The sequence below is a fragment of the Gorilla gorilla genome, chromosome 1 (assembly GCF_029281585.2).
Source record: "Gorilla gorilla gorilla isolate KB3781 chromosome 1, NHGRI_mGorGor1-v2.1_pri, whole genome shotgun sequence".
Classification (NCBI taxonomy): Eukaryota; Metazoa; Chordata; class Mammalia; order Primates; family Hominidae; genus Gorilla; species Gorilla gorilla.
This window is the reverse complement of record NC_073224.2, coordinates 94356916-94378172: the sequence shown is the minus strand read 5'-3', so window position 1 is coordinate 94378172 and position 21257 is coordinate 94356916. Positions and strand designations below refer to the sequence as shown.

The 21257-nt window shown below is 40.6% G+C and overlaps 1 protein-coding gene across 1 annotated transcript; it reads right to left on the bottom strand.

The window, feature by feature from the left end:
• Nucleotides 1-494: 494 nt before the first annotated feature.
• On the bottom strand, nt 495-19653 carry SH2D1B (SH2 domain containing 1B). Its single transcript, XM_031001117.3, has 5 exons — nt 17822-19653; nt 16764-16933; nt 7645-7708; nt 3833-3997; nt 495-2227 (listed from the first exon to the last, which is right to left on the bottom strand). Exons 1-5 carry the CDS (start codon nt 17912-17914, stop codon nt 2192-2194), a joined length of 528 nt encoding a protein of 175 aa, XP_030856977.2. The 5' UTR covers nt 17915-19653; the 3' UTR covers nt 495-2191.
• Nucleotides 19654-21257: the final 1604 nt, after the last annotated feature.

Below are 21257 nucleotides of genomic sequence, written 5' to 3'. Positions count from 1 at the left end.
AATGGTAAAAGGAAAAAGACTTTTCTTCGCTTTTTATGAACAGTATAACCATGATTCAGTAAATTATAGTCCTATTTGGTTTATGAGTTTTAATGCAAAAATCTTAAATGAAATATTAACTTACCAAATTCCACAGCTTATGAAAAATAATAAAATATGATCAAGTGAAGCAATGCAAGGATGAAATGATATCAACAATTTTATTAAGGTAACTTACCTTTATAATGGAGTGAAGACAAAAGGAATGTGACTATCTCAATAGATTAGAGATAGAAAAAAATCACAATAAATGTCAAAATATTTCGAGTAAAAATTATAAAATAGCCTTTAACAAGGCTACAACAAACATAATGTTTAAATAGAGAAAATTTCTAAGCATTCCCTGTAATACTGGGAACAGTGTAAGAATACTCACTATCATGACTATGAACTGTTTAATGTATACAGGAGGCCCTAACCAATGGGTAAACACAAAAAATAAATGAGCATAGGTATTGCAAGGAAAGAGAAAATAAAATGTTATTATTTATAGCTGACAAAATCATTTACATAGAAAACACAATAGAATCAACAGGTAAACTAGTAGATCTAATGAGAGGGTTAACATTTCACCAACACCATATCCTATTAGAAATGTAATAAAACATAAGGTATCATCTACAGCAACTAGAAATAGGAATTAATCTAACAGAATATACAAGACTTCAGTTGTGAAAATTTATGACTCCATGAAAGGGCAAAAAAGACGACCCGAGAACATGGATGTGGCATGTTTATGCATGGGAAAACATCACAAGAACGTCAGTTCTCTCATATTTACAAATTTGTTGCAAGTTCATTAAAAATTCCAAAAAGAGGTTTTAAGCAATTTCACGTATTTATTATAAAATGTTTATGGAAGAATCAAGGTCCATGAATACCTAAGCCAGTTTTGAAAAGTAAAAGAGGACATTTGTCCTACCTACCAGACATAGGGAATAGTAGCCATAAATTGCTGTGACCCCAAATCTAACAATGGTCCACACTTTGGGGCTCCAGCCACAGTGTCTGTTCATCTGTTCATATTACCTCTAAGTCGAGAGCTCCTCTCTTTTAAAACTCTGAAGATAAGTCCAGTGGGGTGAAACACATTACTACAATTTGATGATAGGTAAGAGAAAGGGCATAGAATTTGGTACATTTCAAACTGACCAGGTCCTAATTCACATTTTGAACTAGCAGAAAAATTCAGCAAATCAATTTCAATAAACCTTAAAAACCAATTCAACAAACCTCCCTCAGCAATGTGCTTCCAGTCAATTTCTACGAACTAGGCACAGCTCTGGGCAGCACAAATTTCTATACTGTGGAAGATACAAGGGAGACCCAACCGTGCTTTGATGGCACTTAGAACCTAGTTGGGAACAGAAATCACACATAGAATATTTTAGAAATCTCCACATACATTACTGTACAGAACCACATTCATGCTGTTGAAATGGCTGATGCATAAGTGGAATTAAGCAAAACCAGGGAGAAAGTGTGGCTGGGGCAATGCTCACCAGGAAGTTTAAGATTAGAAAGAACCAGGATGAGAGTAGCCCAGGCTGGAGGGAGAAGGGTGCACATGGGGGTCCAGCAGGTACAGAGAAGGTGCTGATCTGTATGCATCTCCATCACTCCCGATCCCTCACCTTCACCTGACACAAGCAGGCTCAACAGAGAGACTGGGGCAATGTTTATCATCCCACCCAACCACAGAGACAAAGAAACTAAGACCTGGAGATGGGAAGAAATGTGTTCAAAGTTACACAGCCACAGGACCGGAACTCAGGGCTTCAAACTCACAGACAAGTGTGCCCCTCCTCTGTATAAAGCTGCCCCTCTGACTGCATGGTCCGAAGGAGGGTGTCAACCATGATGTAGGGCGGTACCTTTAACAAGTCAAAGGGAAAATGTTCAGGCTGTCCCATTCCAAGAAAGAAGAGTGAAACTGGAGAGGGCTTTGAAATTGCTCCTGGTATATGTCTGGGAGGCGGGGATGTGGAGAGTGACCTCTGGCGCTGGTGGGCAGAACATCTTCAGTTACACAACCAGGAGAGTCTGAATTGTCCACTAGAGTTTCGTGCTCTGGACCTATGCCTGCAGAAGTGGGTCATCAGTGAGAACTGTTACTCATCTCTTCAACTTGCTTTGTCCGGCAGCCTTATCTTCAAGGCAAGACATCCACATAATCGCTGTTACTGTTCTTTGGAGGGAAAAAAAAAGCAGAAGACCAGCCATGAGACCACACCCAGAAGTCATATCAAACAACCCCACTCAAAGGAAAGAAGACCCCTCCCCAGGCACAGAGCCATCTTGATGCCACCTGAAAGTTATATCTTGAAAGGCTGGGGTACTACAGGGAGCCCTCCTAACAAAATAGGAGATCTCTTCATAAGCCAAGCCTCAGAGCTTCCAGCACAAGTGTCTCCATTCACCAGCAAGAAACCTGCACCTCCCTTGGAGTAAGAACATCTGAAGCTTCTTCTAAGGAAGCAATGGGAATGGGAGGAAGAGGTTGATGGGGAATATTTCCTCTTCGGTAGCTGAGAATTTTGGAGCCTGCTGTGTCAGCACTGACCCGGCATGGAAAATTGATGGAGTGAGATTCATGCCCAGGTCTTGGGGAAGATTTCTGAGGGTTCTCCTCCTGGGATTTATGATTCTTTTCTCATTGTTGAGACAAATGCTACCACCACCCCAACCAGTCCCAGCAACTCATCTGGGTTTGCCTAAGGGCTGCAGCACAGATACATTCCTGGGTTTCTAGATCTGCCACATTGTATACTTTTTATTCTTTAAATTTGGGGGGGAAAGTAGCTGTGGGACTACATCTGCAGCTGGACCTATAGAAAGTGATTTTTTTGTGTCCATGAGTACACACTGCCCTTCATGGGGATGGGGGGACAGGGACACAATGGTAGGGAAGGGAGTTGTATTTTATGCTTAGCCTTACTGGGGAAATGAGAAGCCGGCTATGGCAGCCTAAAGGGTGACTTTGCCGCAGACAGAGTAGAAGGGGATGGAGTGATTGCAGGCTCCCAGAGAACTCTCTGTCCTCTGTCCCTCTCCTAGGGAGGATATCTGATCTCATCCTATCAACTGCCACTGATAACTGCCGTCCCTTTCACTGAGAATATAACCACACATTCCAACATGGGAAAGCAGGATTAAGACCTAAGAGTTTCTGCAAGTCTGAGTTAAATTCAAACAACATTGCAACTGATAGTAAATTCTTTCCTGAGAGCAGATTTCAAGAGTGTGGGTAAGGAAGAGTAGCTGCTCATGATATAATTTGAGAGGCTTCGGCAGGGATTCTCTGCACTCAGATTTACTGACCATCTCTCATTTTCCACCGTGGCTTAATGCCTTTAAAAATGTATCTGACATAATTTGACACCCAGCACTTTATAAATGAATGCTTAGCAAATATTGAGCAAAGTGTAACAGTATACGCTTTGGGGAGGGCTTGAAGGGCTAGAGTGATTTTCTCATTTGAAAACCTGCCCATTTGCCCATTTATTCTCAAACTTGAATCGTCTGCACAAGGTCACGGAATGAATTTGAAGTCAGCTGCTGCCCAGGAACCACTCTTGCTATCCTGGCTGCAAACGCAGCAAGCTCTCTGTCTTGGCCCTCAGGGACTAAAAGACAGCACTTCTCAACAAAATGGAAATTGCTCTTAGTAGGATGAAGCTTTTTAGAGATAATGTCACAGAAAAGAGCATTTGTCTGTATTGAGTTTACAAAGTAAGGCATTGGTGGAAATAGGATTAAGATTGCTTTCTGACCCCCATGTGAGAGATTTTACCACAAATGTTTCCAACTCTAATTTCAATCCTCTCCATCTCAAGCTGGGGCTGGTTCTCTTTATTGGCTTTAAAAGGTGAACCACCATCCCCTGATTTGGTTTTTCAAATTTGGAGATCAGTTCCTTTAGGCTTGGAAAGACCTGTTTTGGAGAACCTTCTGCAGTCTGCAAAAATACAAGAAAAGAAATCACTCATTATCATGCAATTGCGTGTGAAATGTGACACTTCTCAAAGCAGTGGGTTTTCAGGGCTGCCCTTCTATGAGCTGAAAAACTGAAAACAAGTGGCTGGAGCTCACACCACTTCCAGTTCACAGAAACTCTCATTTCTAAGACCAACCTCTGACTTGAGCCACTCTGAGTAAAGAGGATTTGCAGTCAAGGGATCCCAGCGCAGTCCATAGTATCAAGTGAACCCCATCCTTGGCAAGTTTACCTGGGGCAGTTCTCGCAGATACACTGTGAAGGGTACCCCTCTAAGGGCTTACGTCTGTACCTACAGGCGGGCTTTGCTATCTTAAGGGACTATCGGAAGTGGACTTCTGATGGGAATGCAAAAATGCAATTAAAAAAAAAATTCCAACTGTTATTTTAAGTTCAGGGGTACATGTGCAGGATGTACAGGTTTGTTACATAGGTAAACGTGTGCCATAGTGGTTTGCTGCACAGATCATCCCATCACCCAGGTATCAAGCCCAGCACTCACTAGCTGTTCTTCCTGATCCTCTCCCTCCTCCCACCCTGAGCCCTCCAACAGGCCCCTGTGTGTGTTGTTCTCCTCTGTGTGTCCATGTGTTCTTATCATTCAGCTCCCACTTACAAGTGAGAACATGCGGTATTTGGTTTTCTGTTCCTGCATTAGTTTGCTAAACATAATGACCTCCAGCTCCATCCATGTCCCTGCAAAGGACATGATTTCATTCTTTTTTGACCTAAGCTCCTTTCTGATCCCCATGTGAGAGATTTTACCATAAATGTTTCCAACTCTAATTTCGATCCTCTCCATCTCAAGCTGGGGCTGGTTCTCTTTATTGGCTTTAAAAGGTGAACCACCAGCCTCTGATTTGGTTTTTCAAATTTGGAGAACAGTTAGGCTGCTTAGCATTCCATGGTGTATATGTACCACATTTTATTTATCCAGTCTATCACTGATGGGCATTTAGGTTGATTCCATGTCTTTAAAATATGCAATTTGTATACTTTATGAATTTAAAATACACAATTTGTATACTTGATGAATTCACAATCTCCATGTGAGCAAAACAAAACCAAAAAAGTCCCAATGTAAATAGAAAGTGGGAATGGCAACACAACTCAGTTAAGTTGTAAATAGATGTTTTCTGTTTACCAGCTATACACCACGTACTTTTTTTTTGAGACGGAGTCTCACTCTGTCGCCCAGGCTGGAGTGCAGTGGTGTTATCTCGGCTCACTGCAAGTTCCGCCTCCTGGGTTCATGCCATTCTCCTGCCTCAGCCTCCCAAGTAGCTGGGATTACAAGCACCATCACCATACCTGGCTAATTTTTTTTTTTTTTTTTTGTATTTTTAGTAGAAATGGGGTTTCACTGTGTTAGCCAGGATGGTCTCGATCTCCTGACCTCATGATCTGTCTGCCTCAGCCTCCCAAAGTACTGGGATTACAGGCGGGAGCCACCACGCCTGGCCCACCAAGTACTATTTTCTAATATAACCTTTTAGAAATAATTTTAAAATGAAAAGAATTTTCTGGCTAGGCTCAGTGGCTCATGCCTGTAATCCCAGCCCTTTGGGAGGCAGAGGTGGGTGGATCACTTGAGGTCAGGAGTTTGAGACCAGCCTGGTCAACATGGCAAAACCCCGTCTCTACTAAAAATACAAAAAATTAGCTGGGCATGGTAGCAGACGCCTGTAATCCTAGCTACTCGGGAGGCTGAGCCAGGAGAATCACTTGAACCAGGACGCGGAAGTTGCAGTGAGCTGAGATCACGCCACTGCACTCCAGTCTGGGTGACAGCAAGACTCTGTCTTACACACCCACACACACATGAATTTTCTTCCTCTACTTTTGTGTATTTGGTTTTCTTGATCGTCACTGTGGTTTTCATATGGCCACCATGTCAGACTAGAGAAAGGGGTGGTGATCAGAAGGTTTTCTGATGTGCGCCTGATTAACCTCTGTATTAGAGGTACAGGCTGACATCAAAGTCATCTGCAAGGAGGTTCCTTTAATGCAGTCATTTCAACAAAAGGCATAACTGCAGGCTTCTAAGCTCAGAGCTGCTCCCCAGTGAAACGGCTCTTTGTGTCTGAGTTACAAATGATTTGGATGTCTCTCTCTATTTTGTCCACACAAGAGACAAAACAGGGTACTGAGGAATTATCCAGAATTTCCCAAAGAATAAACAGAAAAAAAAAAGAAGTTTTAAAATAAGTTGCTTTTTATAAGACATTTTATCTTGAAATTATTTCAGACATAGCAAAGTTGCAAAAATAGTTTTTAAAAATTACCATATATTTCACCCACACCCCAATGTTAACATTTTATTATATTTGCTTTTTATTCTCTTTCCAAATATATACACATATATTGTGCATGTATATATGCACATATATATAAGCTATTTTGAAAGTTAATTTGCAGACATAATATCCCTTTAAATACTTCAGTATTTCTTCAAAAGTAAGGATATTACATAACCATACTACAATGATTAAAATCAGGAAATTAACCTGGATACAGTACTATTTGTTAATCCTATTCAAAATTTGAATTTATTCAAGTTTTGCCAACTGCCTCAATAATGTCCTCTATAGCAAAAGAAAAATAGTATAAGTGAGGTGTTTGGGGATCATTTTATATTCTAGTCTCTTTCAGATATTCAGAGTAAACATTAACATACTGAAGATTCTTAGAAATCTGTAGTCTCCTTAACCTTATATGTAAGTGTTTGAGAAAGATTATTTTAGGATTCTCTGTTAGCAGTTACGTTTATTATACTCTACTTCTTAAGCCAGAGAACTAAATTTAAAAGAAGCAAAATGTTTTTCTGCTTAGCTCTCAGTAAACCAGAAAAATTAAACAAACCCTAAGACTTTCAGCTATCTGATGCTTCCCACTATATTTTCGTACAACTATTGGGCACACTTGACTTCCTAAACACTCTGACCTCTTTCCACCGTCCCTTTCTAGTTCCATCCTGCATCATTGTTGAGTCTTCTAATTCAACAGAGGTTTTGCTTGGAGTCCAGGCTGGTGTATTTGACCAGTGGAGGAGCCACAGCGGAATAACAGTGAGGGTTATTCAAAAGTAGAATCCAGCTGGATGCGGTGGCTCACGCCCGTAATCCCAGCAGTTTGGGAGGCTGAGGCCGGCGGATCACAAGGTCGGGAGATTGAGACCATCCTGTCTAACACGGCAAAACCCCTTCTCTACTGAAAATACAAAAATTAGCTGGGGGTGGTGGCGCGCGCCTGTAGTCCCAGCTACTTAGGGGGGCGGGGGCTGAGGCAGGAGAATCGCTTGAACCCAGGAGGCGGAGGTTGCAGTGAGCCGAGATCGCACCACTGCACTCCAGCCTGGACGACAGAGCGAGACTCCGTCTAAAAAAAACAAAACAACAACAAAAAAAGTAGAACCGAAGCCTAGAACCTTCCTATTTCTCTTCAGGGAAAAACCAGGTTAACTCGATCTGACTCTCATCTCTGCATTGTGCTTTCCTTTTTAGAATGCTTTCGCACAGTCATGGCTCAGGTAAAAGACATGTTCCCAGGTTCTTCTCCCCCAACTTTTGTGTTGTTGTTGTTGTTGTTGTCGTCCTTTTTGTTCTTACCTGTATCCTGTAATACCCATGTTTCTCTCTGAAGATTCGGTATGTGTAGACAATATTTTTAAACCTGTGGAAAAAATGACTGTGTGAATCATAATGTTCTATGCAAATCCAGGTAACATCTATCGTTATGTTTGATATGCAATACCTTTGTTAATCTTCAATCCTAAAAAAGCTCTTTTTTTTTTAGACGGAATATCACTCTGTCGCCCAGGCTGGAGTGCAGTGGTGCGATCTCGGCTCACTGCAACCTCCGCCTCCCGGGTTCAAGCGATTCTCCTGCCTCAGCCTCCTGCGTAGCTGGGATTACAGGCACCCACCATCATGCCCGTTAGAATGGCTATTATCAAAAAAGACAAAGGATATAGAGAAAGGAAAACCCTTGTACAATGCTGATGGGAATGTAAATTAGTATAGCCATATGGAAAACAGTATGGAGGTTCCTCAAAAAATTAAAAGTAGAATTACTGGCCGGGTGCCGTGGCTCACGCCTGTAATCCCAACACTTTGGGAGGCTGAGGCGGGCAGATCATGAGGTCAGGAATTTCAGACCAGCCTGGCCAACATAGTGAAACCACGTCTCTACTAAAAATACAAAAATTAGCTGGGTGTGGTGGCGTATGCCTGTAATCCCAGCTACTCGAGAGGCTGAGGCACGAGAATCGCTTGAACCCAGGAGGTGGAGGTTGCAGTGAGCCAGGATCATGCCACTGCACTCCAGCCTGGGCGACAGAGCGAGACTCTGTCTGGAAAAAAAAAAAAAAAAAAAAATATATATATATATATATATATATATATATATATGTAATTACTATATAACCTCACTACTGTGTATGTATCCAATGGAAATGAATCTAGTACGTTGAAGAAATATCTGCACTCCCACTTTTATTGCAGTATTAGTCACAATAGCCAAGACATGGAATCAACCTAAGTTGATTAATAGGTGAATGAAGAAAGTTACACACACACACACACACACACACACACACAATGGAATCTTATTCAGCCATAGAAAAATAAAATCCTGTTACTTGCAACAACATGGATAAATCTGGAGGATGTTATCCTAACTGAAATAAGCCAGGCACAGAAAGAAAAATACCACATGGTCTCACTCATACGTGGCATCTAAAAAAAGTTGATATCATAAAACTAAAGAGTAGAATGATAGGTCTCAGGCCCTGTCAGTGAGAGGGGGAGGATTCGGGAGATATTGGTCAAAGGATACAAAATTTCAGTTAAACAAGAGATCTATTGCACAACATGATGACTATAGTTAATATCCATATATTATGTTCTTAGGCAGGGCACAGTGGCTCAGGCCTATAATCCTAGCACTTTGGGAGGCCAAGGTGGGTGGATCACCTAAGGTCAGGAATTCAAGACCAGCCTGGCCAACATGGTGAAACCCTGTCTCTACTAAAAATACAAAAATTTGCTGGGTGTGGTGGCAGGCACCTGTAATCCCAAGTAACTCAGGCGGCTGAGACAGGAGAATCGCTTGAACACAGGAGGTGGAGGCTGCAGTGAGCCGAGATGGTGCCACTGCACTCCAGCCTGGGTGACAGAGTGAGACTCCATCTCAAAAAAAATAAAATAATAATCATATATTATATTTTTGAAAAATGCTGAGAGGATAGTTTAAGTTTTCTCACTACAAAAATGATAACTTGATGAGGTAATGCATATGTTAATTAGCTAGATTTAGTCATTCCACAACATATATATATTTTAAAACATCACATTGTACAAAATAAGTACATATAATTTTATCTATCAAATAAAATAAAATGAATTAGATTGTATACTTTAAATATGTACAGCTTATTTTACTTGAATTAGACTTAAGTTTTTAAAAATAAAAAAAGTAAAATCTGCTGTTGAACCTCAGTAAAAAAAGAAAAGAAAATACATGGATGGCAAATAAGCACTCGTAAAGATACTCAGTATCATTAGTCATCAGTGAAATGCAAATTCAACTCACAATGAGATACCACTACACACTTACTAATACAGTTAAAATGTAAAAGACTGACCGTTCCACATGTTGGTAAGGATGTAGAGCAATCAGAACTCATGTAATGCCCATGGGAATAGTGAGATAGCATGATCACTTTGGAAAACAGTTTGGCAGTGTCTTAAAAAAGATAAGCCTACATAGAACACACAACTTAGCTGTTCCAATCCTGATTATTTACCCAGGAGAAATGAAAGCATACACCCACACAAAGACTTAGTCACAAATATTCATAGAAACTTTAGTTGTAATAGCTATAAATGAGTAAGCAATTTGGGATGCATCCCTACAATGGAGCACTATTCAGCAATGCAAAAAAATGAACTATTGCTGCATGCAACCACATAGATGGATCTCAAAATAATTATTCCGAATAAAAGAAGTCAGATAAAAATGACTACGTACTCTATGATTTGATTTACATTACATTCTGGAAAAATACACATTAATCTATAGTGCCAGAAAGCAGTTTGTGGTGGCCCAGAGTCTGGGCATAGGTGGGAGGTATGTTGACGAGAAATTACAAAGGGGTGCAAGGGAAGTTTTGGAGGTGATAAATATGTTCATTATCTTGGTTGTGTTAGTTTCATAAGTGTACATACATATGTCAAAATCCATCAAATTGTACACTTTTTATTTTATGTCAATGATACCTCAATAAAGCTGTAAGACATATTCGTGGCATAAAAAGGTAGATGAATATAATTTATCTTTCTAATATATAAACTAAATTTTAATTCCTTATACATATATGCTTTTGCTGTTTTCATGATTGGTTTTTGGCCTCAGATAGAAAAAGTGTTTTCTACTTTTGCAGTTATGTTCTCAATAAATATGTGGTGTCTTGACTCTCTGTGTGAGACTGATACCCAGTGGAGCCTACCTTTTTGTTTATTCTATGGAAATCATTGTCGTCATTTATGAGAAATACACTGGACTTATAAAAATCATTTAAAAATCTTAGGCATTAATTTCTCAGTTGAGGTTCAAAAAGGCTGGAATACAGGACCTCTAAGTTTTCCCATATCTTTGAATTGTTTTACTCTATCTGTTTAGCTTTCAAAGTCATCATTCCATGAGGTGCTGTGCACGGATCTCTGAGTCCTTGCTCAACGCATGAACAGCCCACAGATTAGCATGGTCTCATGTTGTGGCCATTGTTGTGGGGAAAATTGTTTGTGTTCCAGTTTTTATTTTAACTAACCTTCAAAAGGTCAGCTGAAGGAAATGGAATCGACTGCACCCTATAATATCAACAATGTGTTCTAAATTTTTCCGTGCCATGATGCAAGTGGGGAATCCAAGTCAATAAAGAAATATTTTAAGACTTTTGACCTCTGGCCTTATCACTGCTCCTGATCTCAGTGTATCTTGGTGCAACCTTTTGTGGTACTAATTTTTCAGTGTGCATGAAGATTTTTTTTAAACATCTAGGATTTTATCCTAACTAGGGAGTGAGGCAAACTTTCACAGATGTAAGTACAAAAATGTTAATCATTCCAAATTACACTGAGTCCACTGGACTAAATTGCAAATGAAAATTGAAAATAACCTAATGTATGATATGTATACATTATGATATATCAAATCAATAAAATACTAAGCAGTCATAAGGGGATGACCTGCTTTCTTTGATGGGGAAAGAGACCTACAATTATGGAGAAAACAGGTTGCAAGCGATCATGTATAATGAACCATTTATGTACATATATTGGTTTATAGATGCGCAGAGAAGTCTGGAGAGATGTATGCCAAAATATTAAAAATGGTGATTTCAGAGTGGTGAGACTGATATAATTTGTTTTGTTTTTTATACCTTTCTCTATATTTGATTTTTCTAAAATGAACTTTCATTAGCTTGATAAACCACCACAACAAAATGGATCATTTCTTTTCTTTCTGTACTCTACAATCCTTGCAAAAGTCTCAGAATCTGAGACTCATAAATGACTCTCAAGGCAATAGATAGACATTGCCATTATTCTTCTTAATGAGAGCATGCAGTAGGTTAGGGCTCAGGTCTTCCTCACCTGCAGCCTTCCTATGGCTTTGCAACATCCTCCTTTTCTTCACACTTGCAGATGAATCCTTTGCACCTCCTAATATCTACTCCACTTAATTTTACTGATGATAAAGGCAGACTTAGTTTAGACACTCACAAAGTCACACTACACAGACAACCTTTTACACACTGGAGTTTTCTAGACACTCTATTACATTGTAAGATCAGAAAACATTTCCTGTCCACAGTTACCACATAGCTTTCTGGTTAGTGCCATATGCTGCTAGGTCAGCTCTCTCTGTGACTTCCTTCTTTTATTTCTAACCTTCCTCACAGTATTTTCATCACTAGATATTTAGCTCTGTGAAAGTCCTGAAGTATCGGGGGAACCAGCCCCCAATATTTCAACGTAGGTTCTTTTCTATTCTCCCTAAGTGTCGGCCAGTCTAAGAAATAAAGGGAAAGAGTACAAAACAGAGAAATTTTAAAGCTGGGTGTCCAGGGAAGACCCATTTTAATGCAGCAGAGAAGAAGGGGACACTGCATATCAGAGTCCACTCCCAAGCCCTCAGGTCCCCTGCTTGGGCATTTTATAACACAGATCCAAGGTGATTACCTGAAACATATTTCAGTGAAGCTGGGGACATTGGTAAGAGAGGGAATGTAATAACATATTAGCAATTTGGCCCTAGGCAAGCTATTAAATAAGAAGCTACAGTTTATTTTCTCACAAAATAGTGATCATGTCGCCTACTGCAAAGGGATTGCAAAGGACAAATAAGATAATGCATGTACCATGCTTAGCAAAATGTTTGGCTCATAGAAAACACCTACATGGTAACTTTTTCTGTGTCAGTGAAGACAAGCAGGCTAACCCTTGTATCATAATAGTAATTCTTGCTTTGCTTGCAAAGGGTTGTATCTTGAAGCATGAATTGGTTGATGTGACCTCTTCAGAGAAACCTTTCCTGTACCCAATGGAAAGCAGCAGCTGTGTCTCTCCCTGTCATATGACTCTGTTTCATTTTCATCATATTTTCTCCTCTTACTGAAATTAACTTCATGAGGGCAGAAACATTGCCAGTAGTATTTATCACTGTATTACCAATGCTTAGGACCACGCATGGAACATAGTAAGTGCTCAGCATATGCTTGTTGAATGAATGAAGATTCCACTTATTCTCCTGAAGTCTCAGCTCCAATATCTGGTCCTCCCCTTTTTGCTGTCAGCTCTACAGTGCCCTAATGATAGTCCAATCATCACAATTATCACATGCATCACTGTGTCTGTTTACTTCTTTATTTTCCCCACTAGGCTCTGAGTTGTGTTGAAGGCATCAACCGAGTGTCTAGCACACTGTCTGACATATGAGAGAATTCAAATATTTGTTGAACAGCTAGAATTTAATAGTCCACACTTATCTGTATGATAATACATTTTTACAAGGCCCTATAAGGAGATAGCTTCAGGGGTCACTTGACCTAAGCCTTAAGCCTGAGGGTGAATGAAATGTTGTTTGCCTTTCAGTGACATGTGTAGGGAGGTGGGTGAGACCTGATCATGTGCAGGGGCTTAATAAATATTTATTTTTGCCTCTCCACTTGGTTTATTTTCATTTTTTAGCTTCTCTTTTTTTTTTTTTTTTTTTTTTTTTTGAGATCAAGTCTCACTCTGTAACCCAGCTGGAGTGTAGTGGTGCGATCTTGGCTCACTGCAACCTCCGCCTCCTGGGTTCAAGCAATTCTCCTGCCTCAGCCTCCTGAGTAGCTGGGACTACAGGCGCATGCCACCACACCCAGCTAATTTTTGTATTTTTAGTAGAGACAGAGTTTCACCATGTTGGCCAGGATGGTCTCAATCTCTTGACCTAGTGATCTGCCCGCCTCGGCCTCCCGAAGTGCTGGGAATACAGGTGTGAGCCACCACACCTGGCCCATTTTTTAGCATCTCTTAGTGACCTTTGCTTTAGATGAATATGCAAGATGGGCTGATGCACCACAGAACAGTTGAGAATAAATATCAATTTTCAAAGAGAATCCCAATATAGGCTGGGTGCAGTGGCTCATGCCTGTAATCCCAGCACTTTGGGAGGCTGAGGTGGGTGGATCACTGGAGCCCAGGAGCTCGAAATCAGCCTGGCAACATAGCGAGACCCCATGTCTACAAAAAATTTAAACATTAACCAGGCATGGTAGTGCGCACCTGTAGTCCCAGATACTCAGGGGGCCTGAGACAGGAGAATTTCTTGAACCCAGAAGGTTGAGGTTGCAGTGAGCCATGATCGCACCACTGCACTCCAGCCTAGGAGTTGGAGTGAGACCCTGTCTAAAAAAAAAAAAAGAAAGAAAGAAAGGAAGAGAATCCCATATTGACCATATACCCTGAGATCCTGGCCAAGGTCTGTCCTTGCACCTTCTTGTTTTTTCCCTTCCCACTGCTTGCCCCAGCACAACTAGCTCTTCACCGTCTCCCGTCCAGAGACACAACAGTTTCTGTTGCCATCATTTCCCAGCTTCCTTGTGTTCTCCATGTCAAACTGAAGTTCCTAAATTCATCAGTCTTTTCACTTCCCTGCTCAGAAACCATCCATGTTTCTCTGTTATCTATAGAACCATTCTTTTAAAACTCCATGATCTTATCCCACCCTCCTTTCCAAAAGCTGGTTTCCAAACTACATTTTAGGAACCTTGTATGTAAATCCTTTAAAATATCCCACTTCTAGACTCCTGTTCCTATCTCCTCCCCTTCCTAAAATGCCCTCCATCCCATTTACATGTAACCAGATCTTATCCACTCTTTGTTTATTTTATTTGAGATAGAGAGTCTTTCTCTTGTCTCTCAGGCTGGAGTATAATGGCGCGATCTCGGCTCACTGCAACCTCTGCCTCCTGGGTTCAAGCAATTCTCATGCCTCAGCCTCCCAAGTAGCTGAGATACAAGTGCACCCACCATGCCTGGCTAATTTTTGTATTTTTAGTAGATGGGGGTTTCATTATGTTGGCCAGGCTGGTCTCGAACTCCTGACCTCAGTGATCCGCCCACCTCAGCCTCCCAAATTGCTAGGATTACAGGCATGAGCCACCGCGCCTGGCCAATATATGTCTTTCTTTAAATTGTACTGTGGATGTAGATATGAGAGAAATAGCCTGTATCTCCAGTACCATTTAAAGAAAGAAATACGTCCCTGTGTATTCTATTAGTAATGACAATCACTTTTGTCTATAATCAGACTTCTGAGCCTATTCCAAGGCCCATTTGTGTACTTCCTTGTAAAATCCAGTTTTAGCAAAGAACCCTACTAAGTCAGTTTAGCAAGGACCCCTCACCCTAGCTATCTGATCACTGTTGGATTCTGATCAGATTCGTCATCCTCCACCATCCCCCAGGCAACATCTGATCACCCTGGCCTGTCGTCAGCTACAATTCTGTTAGGCTGGTTTAGCCAGAATCCACTTTACCCCTGATGTTTCCTCTGAGTAATTTTCTGTCTACTGACAGCCACACTGCTCCTTGGCCATAAATTCCCACTTGTCCATGCTGGATTCAGAGTTGAGTCCAATCTCTTTTCTGTGCCGCAAGAGCTCATTGCAGTGGTCCCTGTACCTTTGTGATGATCCTGAATAAAGTCTTCCCAACCATAATTTAACAAGTGACATTGAGTAATTTTTTTCTTTAACAAGAGACATTTGGATTTTAATTTCTGTTACAGGTATAATAAAAGGTTCAGTGGTCCCTACTTTACAAAGAGGAACATACATAAAGATAGGAGGTTTCTAGTGATTTCTGTTCAGGATTGCTTTCTAAACTGGGCATAAACAAGTTCCTTCAGCTGGGTCTCTTTGATACTGTGGCCTGGAATTTGTTTTTCTTTTTCTTTTTTTTTTTTTTTTGAGATGGAGTTTTGCTCTTGTTGCCCAGGCTGGAGTGCAATGGCACAATCTCAGCTCACTGCAACCTCCACCACCCGGGTTCAAGTGATTCTCCTGCCTCAGCCTCCCAAATAGCTGGGATTACAAGCATACGCCACCACACCTGGCTAATTTTGTATTTTTAGTAGAGACGGGGTTTCTTCGTGTTGGTCAGGCTGGTCTCGAACTCCCGACCTCAGGTGATTCACCTGCCTCCGCTTCCCAAAGTGCTGGGATTACAGGAGTGAGCCACTGTGCCCAGCCACTCTTTTTTCTTTTTTTCGGACAGAGTCTCACTCTATTGCCCAGGCTGGAGTGCAGTGGTGCAATCTCAGCTCACTGCAGCCTCTGCCTCCTGGGTTCAAGTGATTCTCCTGTCTCAGCCTCTCAAGTAGCCAGTATTACAGGCACACGCCACCACACCAGGTTAATTTTTGTATTTTTGGTAGAGATGGGGTTTTGCCATGTTGGCCAGGCTGGTCTCAAACTCCTGACCTCAAGTGATTCACCTGCCTCAGCCTCCCAAAGTGTTGGGATTACAGGCATGAGCCACCATGCCCAGCCTGGAATTTCATGTTTAACTTAAACTCTGGAAATTCCAAATGAGTTTTAACACAAACAAATTATTTGAGAAATTCAGGTCTCTGTTTCTTTACCTATGAAATGGTGACTGCTTATGCTTGCCTTGATAGACTACTAGGATGAAAGGAAATGACGAATATTGAAGTCCTTTACAAATCTAACAAAATGTGAAATATGATTGTATTTATAGTTTACGTATTGCAAGCGGATGCTGCAGAATAAGTCTTTCAGATTGAAATTTCTTGAAGAACCCCTAGCCTTTTCCATACCAAATAAACAGATCTCTGGAGGACAGGACCTCTGACATTTGTACCTTCTTTCCATCCCTCTGTACCCCTATACTTCCTGCAGCCCTTCCCTTCACCACCACCATATCCCTCCTGCTGCTGCAGAGTCTGCTTGCAGGGCCTTTACACCAGGGAGAGCAGGCAGATGGAGGAGCATGGACAGACACATTCCTCTACTGGCAGTGTTCATTACTTCTCATTCTACTCATTGAGACTCCAAAGTCAGAGTGAAATACTGAGGGATATGAATTCCTGTACTGTGTGGCAGCCATTGCCACATTCAACATACGATGTCAGATGTGTGCAAGATGAGGCTACTCACGAGACACAGAGGCACAGGACTCCTGGTATCGACTCGCTGTCTCTTAAAAGAAAGTTGCCATCCACCCCTTCCTTGAGCAGCAAGGTCTCACAGTCTTGCTTGGTCAGACGTCCGTGGTAGTAAGGCAGATCCATGGAGAACGCTCTTGTATCCCAGGAAGCCCTGTTGGCCTGAAATTCACCCCCAAGTCAAGGGACAGCTCTGAGGAGAGATGTGTAAGCAGCTGTACCTCCTGTGGAGCTACCTCTTCCTCTAGTGGTCTGTGGGACTCAGCCAGCTTCACAAGATTCAGGAAATGAGGAGGGCGGGGTGATAAAATGACCAACACTTTTCACCCTCTAAATGGCCCACATGTGACTCACAGAAGTGGGTAAAGCACATTTAAACACACAATGGAATCAGTGATGCTCATGGCTAGGGAGGCAATGCTGAAGTCAAGCTTCCTGGGACTGTGTTGCAGCCTTGTATATTACCATGGACTATCATCAACTTCTTTGGCTACTGGTATCCTTTCCAGGAAGCACACCGCTGCTTTTGCTGTAATGGTACCCATTTTCTGCTGAAGTTGCCTAGGATTGGGCTGTGCTTAGCTTAGACTGGGTGCTCAAAAAGCATTTGGATGCTGAGAGAATTGATATGCTCAGATACAATGGGAAAATTGAAAGGGTGGGATTCCCGTGGATCAAATGACACTAAAAATGGAAGACATTAATGGCAATAAAAAACAGTGGGACGCTGTGGATGAGGACAGCCCATTCCATGGCTAAGGCTCCCAGCCACTGGTGAAAAAAGGCCATTTGAACACCCTCAAGCATTGTTCCTTTTGGAGAAAGGGCTGGTGTAGGTGGGAGGGCTATCTGGGTATACTCATATATCTAGAGAAAATCACTATATATATCTCAAAAATGTTATCTATGAAAATAGAACTATGCGCTAACGATTCATCTTTACTTCTCTTAACTTCTTCTTTTTTTTTTTTTTTCTTCATCTCCGTAGTACCTGGAGATCTTAACTTCTTCTTAACCTAGATGTTTATTTCACCTTGCTACTTTGCTTACCAGCTGTTTACTCACAGTTGGGTGTATCTTCTGTGGAACTTCCCTGTAACAGATCTTTGCTCTTCCTTGGAATTCCCACTCTGCATTTGGCATAGTGCAGTTTCACCGATCAGGGAACTCGTTATCAGACAGATATGCTCTCAAATAGCAACTTTTCTTCTGTGGTTTTGGACAATTCATTGTTCAATTCTCTGGAAACTATGGCAGTTGAAGACAGAGTTGTTAATAATGAAAGAAGAAATTTGGTATTTCTTGTGAATAAATTCACAATCGTGGTGTAAAGATGCTTTTTGACATAAGAGAGGAAATAACTGAAAGCATGCTCAGGCTCTTGGTCATCACAGGGGCTTGCTTGCCCTTTTTGCTGTTTCAAAATCCAACCCTCACAATAAAAGAAATGCAAATTACCTCCATGCTGAGATAACAACTCTCACCTATCATAGGGGTGAAAATCACAACTTTGAAAGCTTATTGGGTTGGTCATGGTGAAAGAAAATAGAATATCTTGTATATCATTAGTTGGAATAAAAAATAGTTACAACTATAGTAAAAGATGGTTTCACAATATCTTGCAAATTTATGTATGCCTTCACCATCTGATAGAACAATCTCAGTTCTAGAAATCTGTCACAAAACTACACAGGCAGAATTAGAAAATGACTTGTGAATAAGGTAGTATTTTTTAATAGAAAAAGATTACAAACAACTCAAAGACTTGTGAATAGAGGGACAGGTGAATAAACTGTGATTCATGTATATAATGGAATATTACTATAGAATAATAAAATGGGATGAGGAAGATCTCTATATGCTGATATGCAATAATCTTCAGGATGTATTTTTAGGTGAAAGCAGCAAGATGCACAATAGTATATAGAGTATGGGGGATATAAATAAATATATACATTTATAATATTTGCTCATATTTAAAAAACAAACAAAACACCCACTGGAACAACAAAACTAAAACTAATTAAAACTAAAAACTTCTGCCTCTAAGAGGAGAGCGGAAACATGCATAGAGGTGAGACTTCTCTCAGTAAAACTTGCTGTAGAGTTGTTGGTTTTTTGTTTTGTTTTGTTTTGAGACAGAATCTCACTCTGTTACCCAGTCTGGAGTGCAGTGGTGTGATCTCGGCTTACTGCAACCTCTGCCTCCCTGGTTCAAGCGATTCTCCCACATCAGCCTCCCAAGTAGCTGGGACTACAGGCACGTGCCACCATGATTAGCTAATTTTTGTATTTTTAGTAGAGACAGGGTTTCACCATGTGGCCCAGGCTGGTCTCAAACTCCTCACCTCAAGTGATCTGCCTGCCTCGGCCTCCCAAAGTGCTGGGATTACAGATGCGATCCACTGCGCCCAGCCTGCTGTAGAGTTTTGAATGTAGAATCATGTAATTGTTTTTTTGTTTTGTTTTGTTTTGTTTTGAGACGGAGTCTCACTCTGTCGCTCAGGCTGGAGAGCAGTGGTGCGATCTCGGCTCACTGCAAGCTCCGCCTCCTGGGTTCACGCCATTCTCCTGTCTCAGCCTCCCGAATAGCTGGGACTACAGGCGCCTGCCACCATGCCCAGCTAATTTTTTGTATTTTTAGTAGAGACAGGGTTTCACCATGTTAGTCAGGATGGTCCCGATCTCCTGACCTCGTGATCCACCCACCTCGGCCTCCCAAAGTGCTGGGATTACAGGCGTGAGCCACGGCGCCCGGCCATAATTGTTTTACACATTGAAAATAAACAAGTAAAAGGGTATTCCTAAAAGGAGGAATAAAAACTAAAATAATGTATCTAACTGAACATTACTTTGGTAATATAATCATAAAGAAAATTATTTCAACTGACTTTAGAATGTAGAATTTGAGTGAACAGTTTTAATTAAATATCTTGTACATTAAATAAACTAGTAAATAAATTTAGTAATAATTTGGTGTAATTTAAATATATTTAACTCATATTATAAGATGATAAACAAAAATCATACTGATATTAACATTTTAAGAACTAAGTAAGGTAAACAACTGTACCAGTTTGCTTATGTCTGCGGGGTTTCCCAGTATCTACGACTTTCAGTGTTAAAGACAGATGAGTCCTGGGAAAATTCTAGAATCAAGATTTTTTTTCAGTATAAGAAAAGAGATACACATATAAAAGCAAAGAAGTTAAATAAAATTTTTGATGCTAAATTTGAATTGGAAATATCAGCATGGATTTACAACTTGCTTTTCAACAAAAGGCCTAAAACAGGGGCCAGCAAACTTTTTCTTAGGCATTGCAGGCAATAGTCTCTGTTGCAACCATTCATCTCTGCCATTGTAGTGTAAAAGCAGCACTATGGGCTGTAGTTTGCCAATCCCTAGCTAAAACAATGAAAACTTGGTAGCAATGAGCAAACCTAGGGATAAGGCTATGGTCTCTAATTACCATTTCTCCTGTAAAAGAAGCAAGAACTTTTTAGAGAAATGGCTGAATTCATGCCAGGGACATATAAGTGTGTCAGTGAAGACTAACTGAGTCATGTTAAAGGACATAAGACCCAATATGGAAAAATTTAAGTATCAAAGGAATAATGATTGTGGTTGATCAAAATACATTGAATTTATATTATCCAGGAAAAGATCAACCTTGCCCAAATATAGATGTAGCCCTTTGTCTTAGCTCCTTGGAGAAAACCTTTAAGCTCTTGGAATCCAGTGTGTGGGACATTCAGTAGAACAAATAATGTGGTGTCTTCATAGGTTGTAAAAACTGAGTCAGATAGTTGGGTGAGAACTGCTCTAGGTTAAAAAGATGGTTATGCAGCATGAAACCAATGCTAGATGACATCTTGTTTGGATCTTGGCTTGAAAAAACCAAATACAAAAAATTTAGTGCTGGGGGAAATTTAAGTATTGATATGATATTAGATAGTGCTTGTAGCAATGGCATTATGCTTTTGTGAATATAACTTTTAGAGATATGTTATTAGATAGTGCTTGTAGCAATGGCATTATGCTTTTGTGAATATAACTTTTAGAGATACGTATTGAAGTGTTATGTCTGATACTGGGTGATTGTGTGTGTGGTTCGTTATATTAATGTCTCTTTTTGCATGTGTTGTAAAGTTTTAATAGTAAAAATATCTTTCCATTCCCATATTATTCTGATTCCATGTCACCTTTGAGAATAGCTCCACAGTACACAGGAATATCTTCAATTTCTTGCGTGGGTCCCCTTTCTCTCATCCACAGAAACAAAAACCTAGCACCATGTTTGTAGAACATGACCCTATTCTTCTGGCCATGGTTGATTTGATCAAGGATAGGCCTCCGACCTAAGATAAGTTAATCACAGACCCTTACCCAGGAGTTTAGAGAAAATGGGGAAATGAAGGAAATGAGAGAGAAAAAGAGAGAGAGATGAAAGAAAGAAAGAAAGAAAGAAAGAAAGAAAGAAAGAAA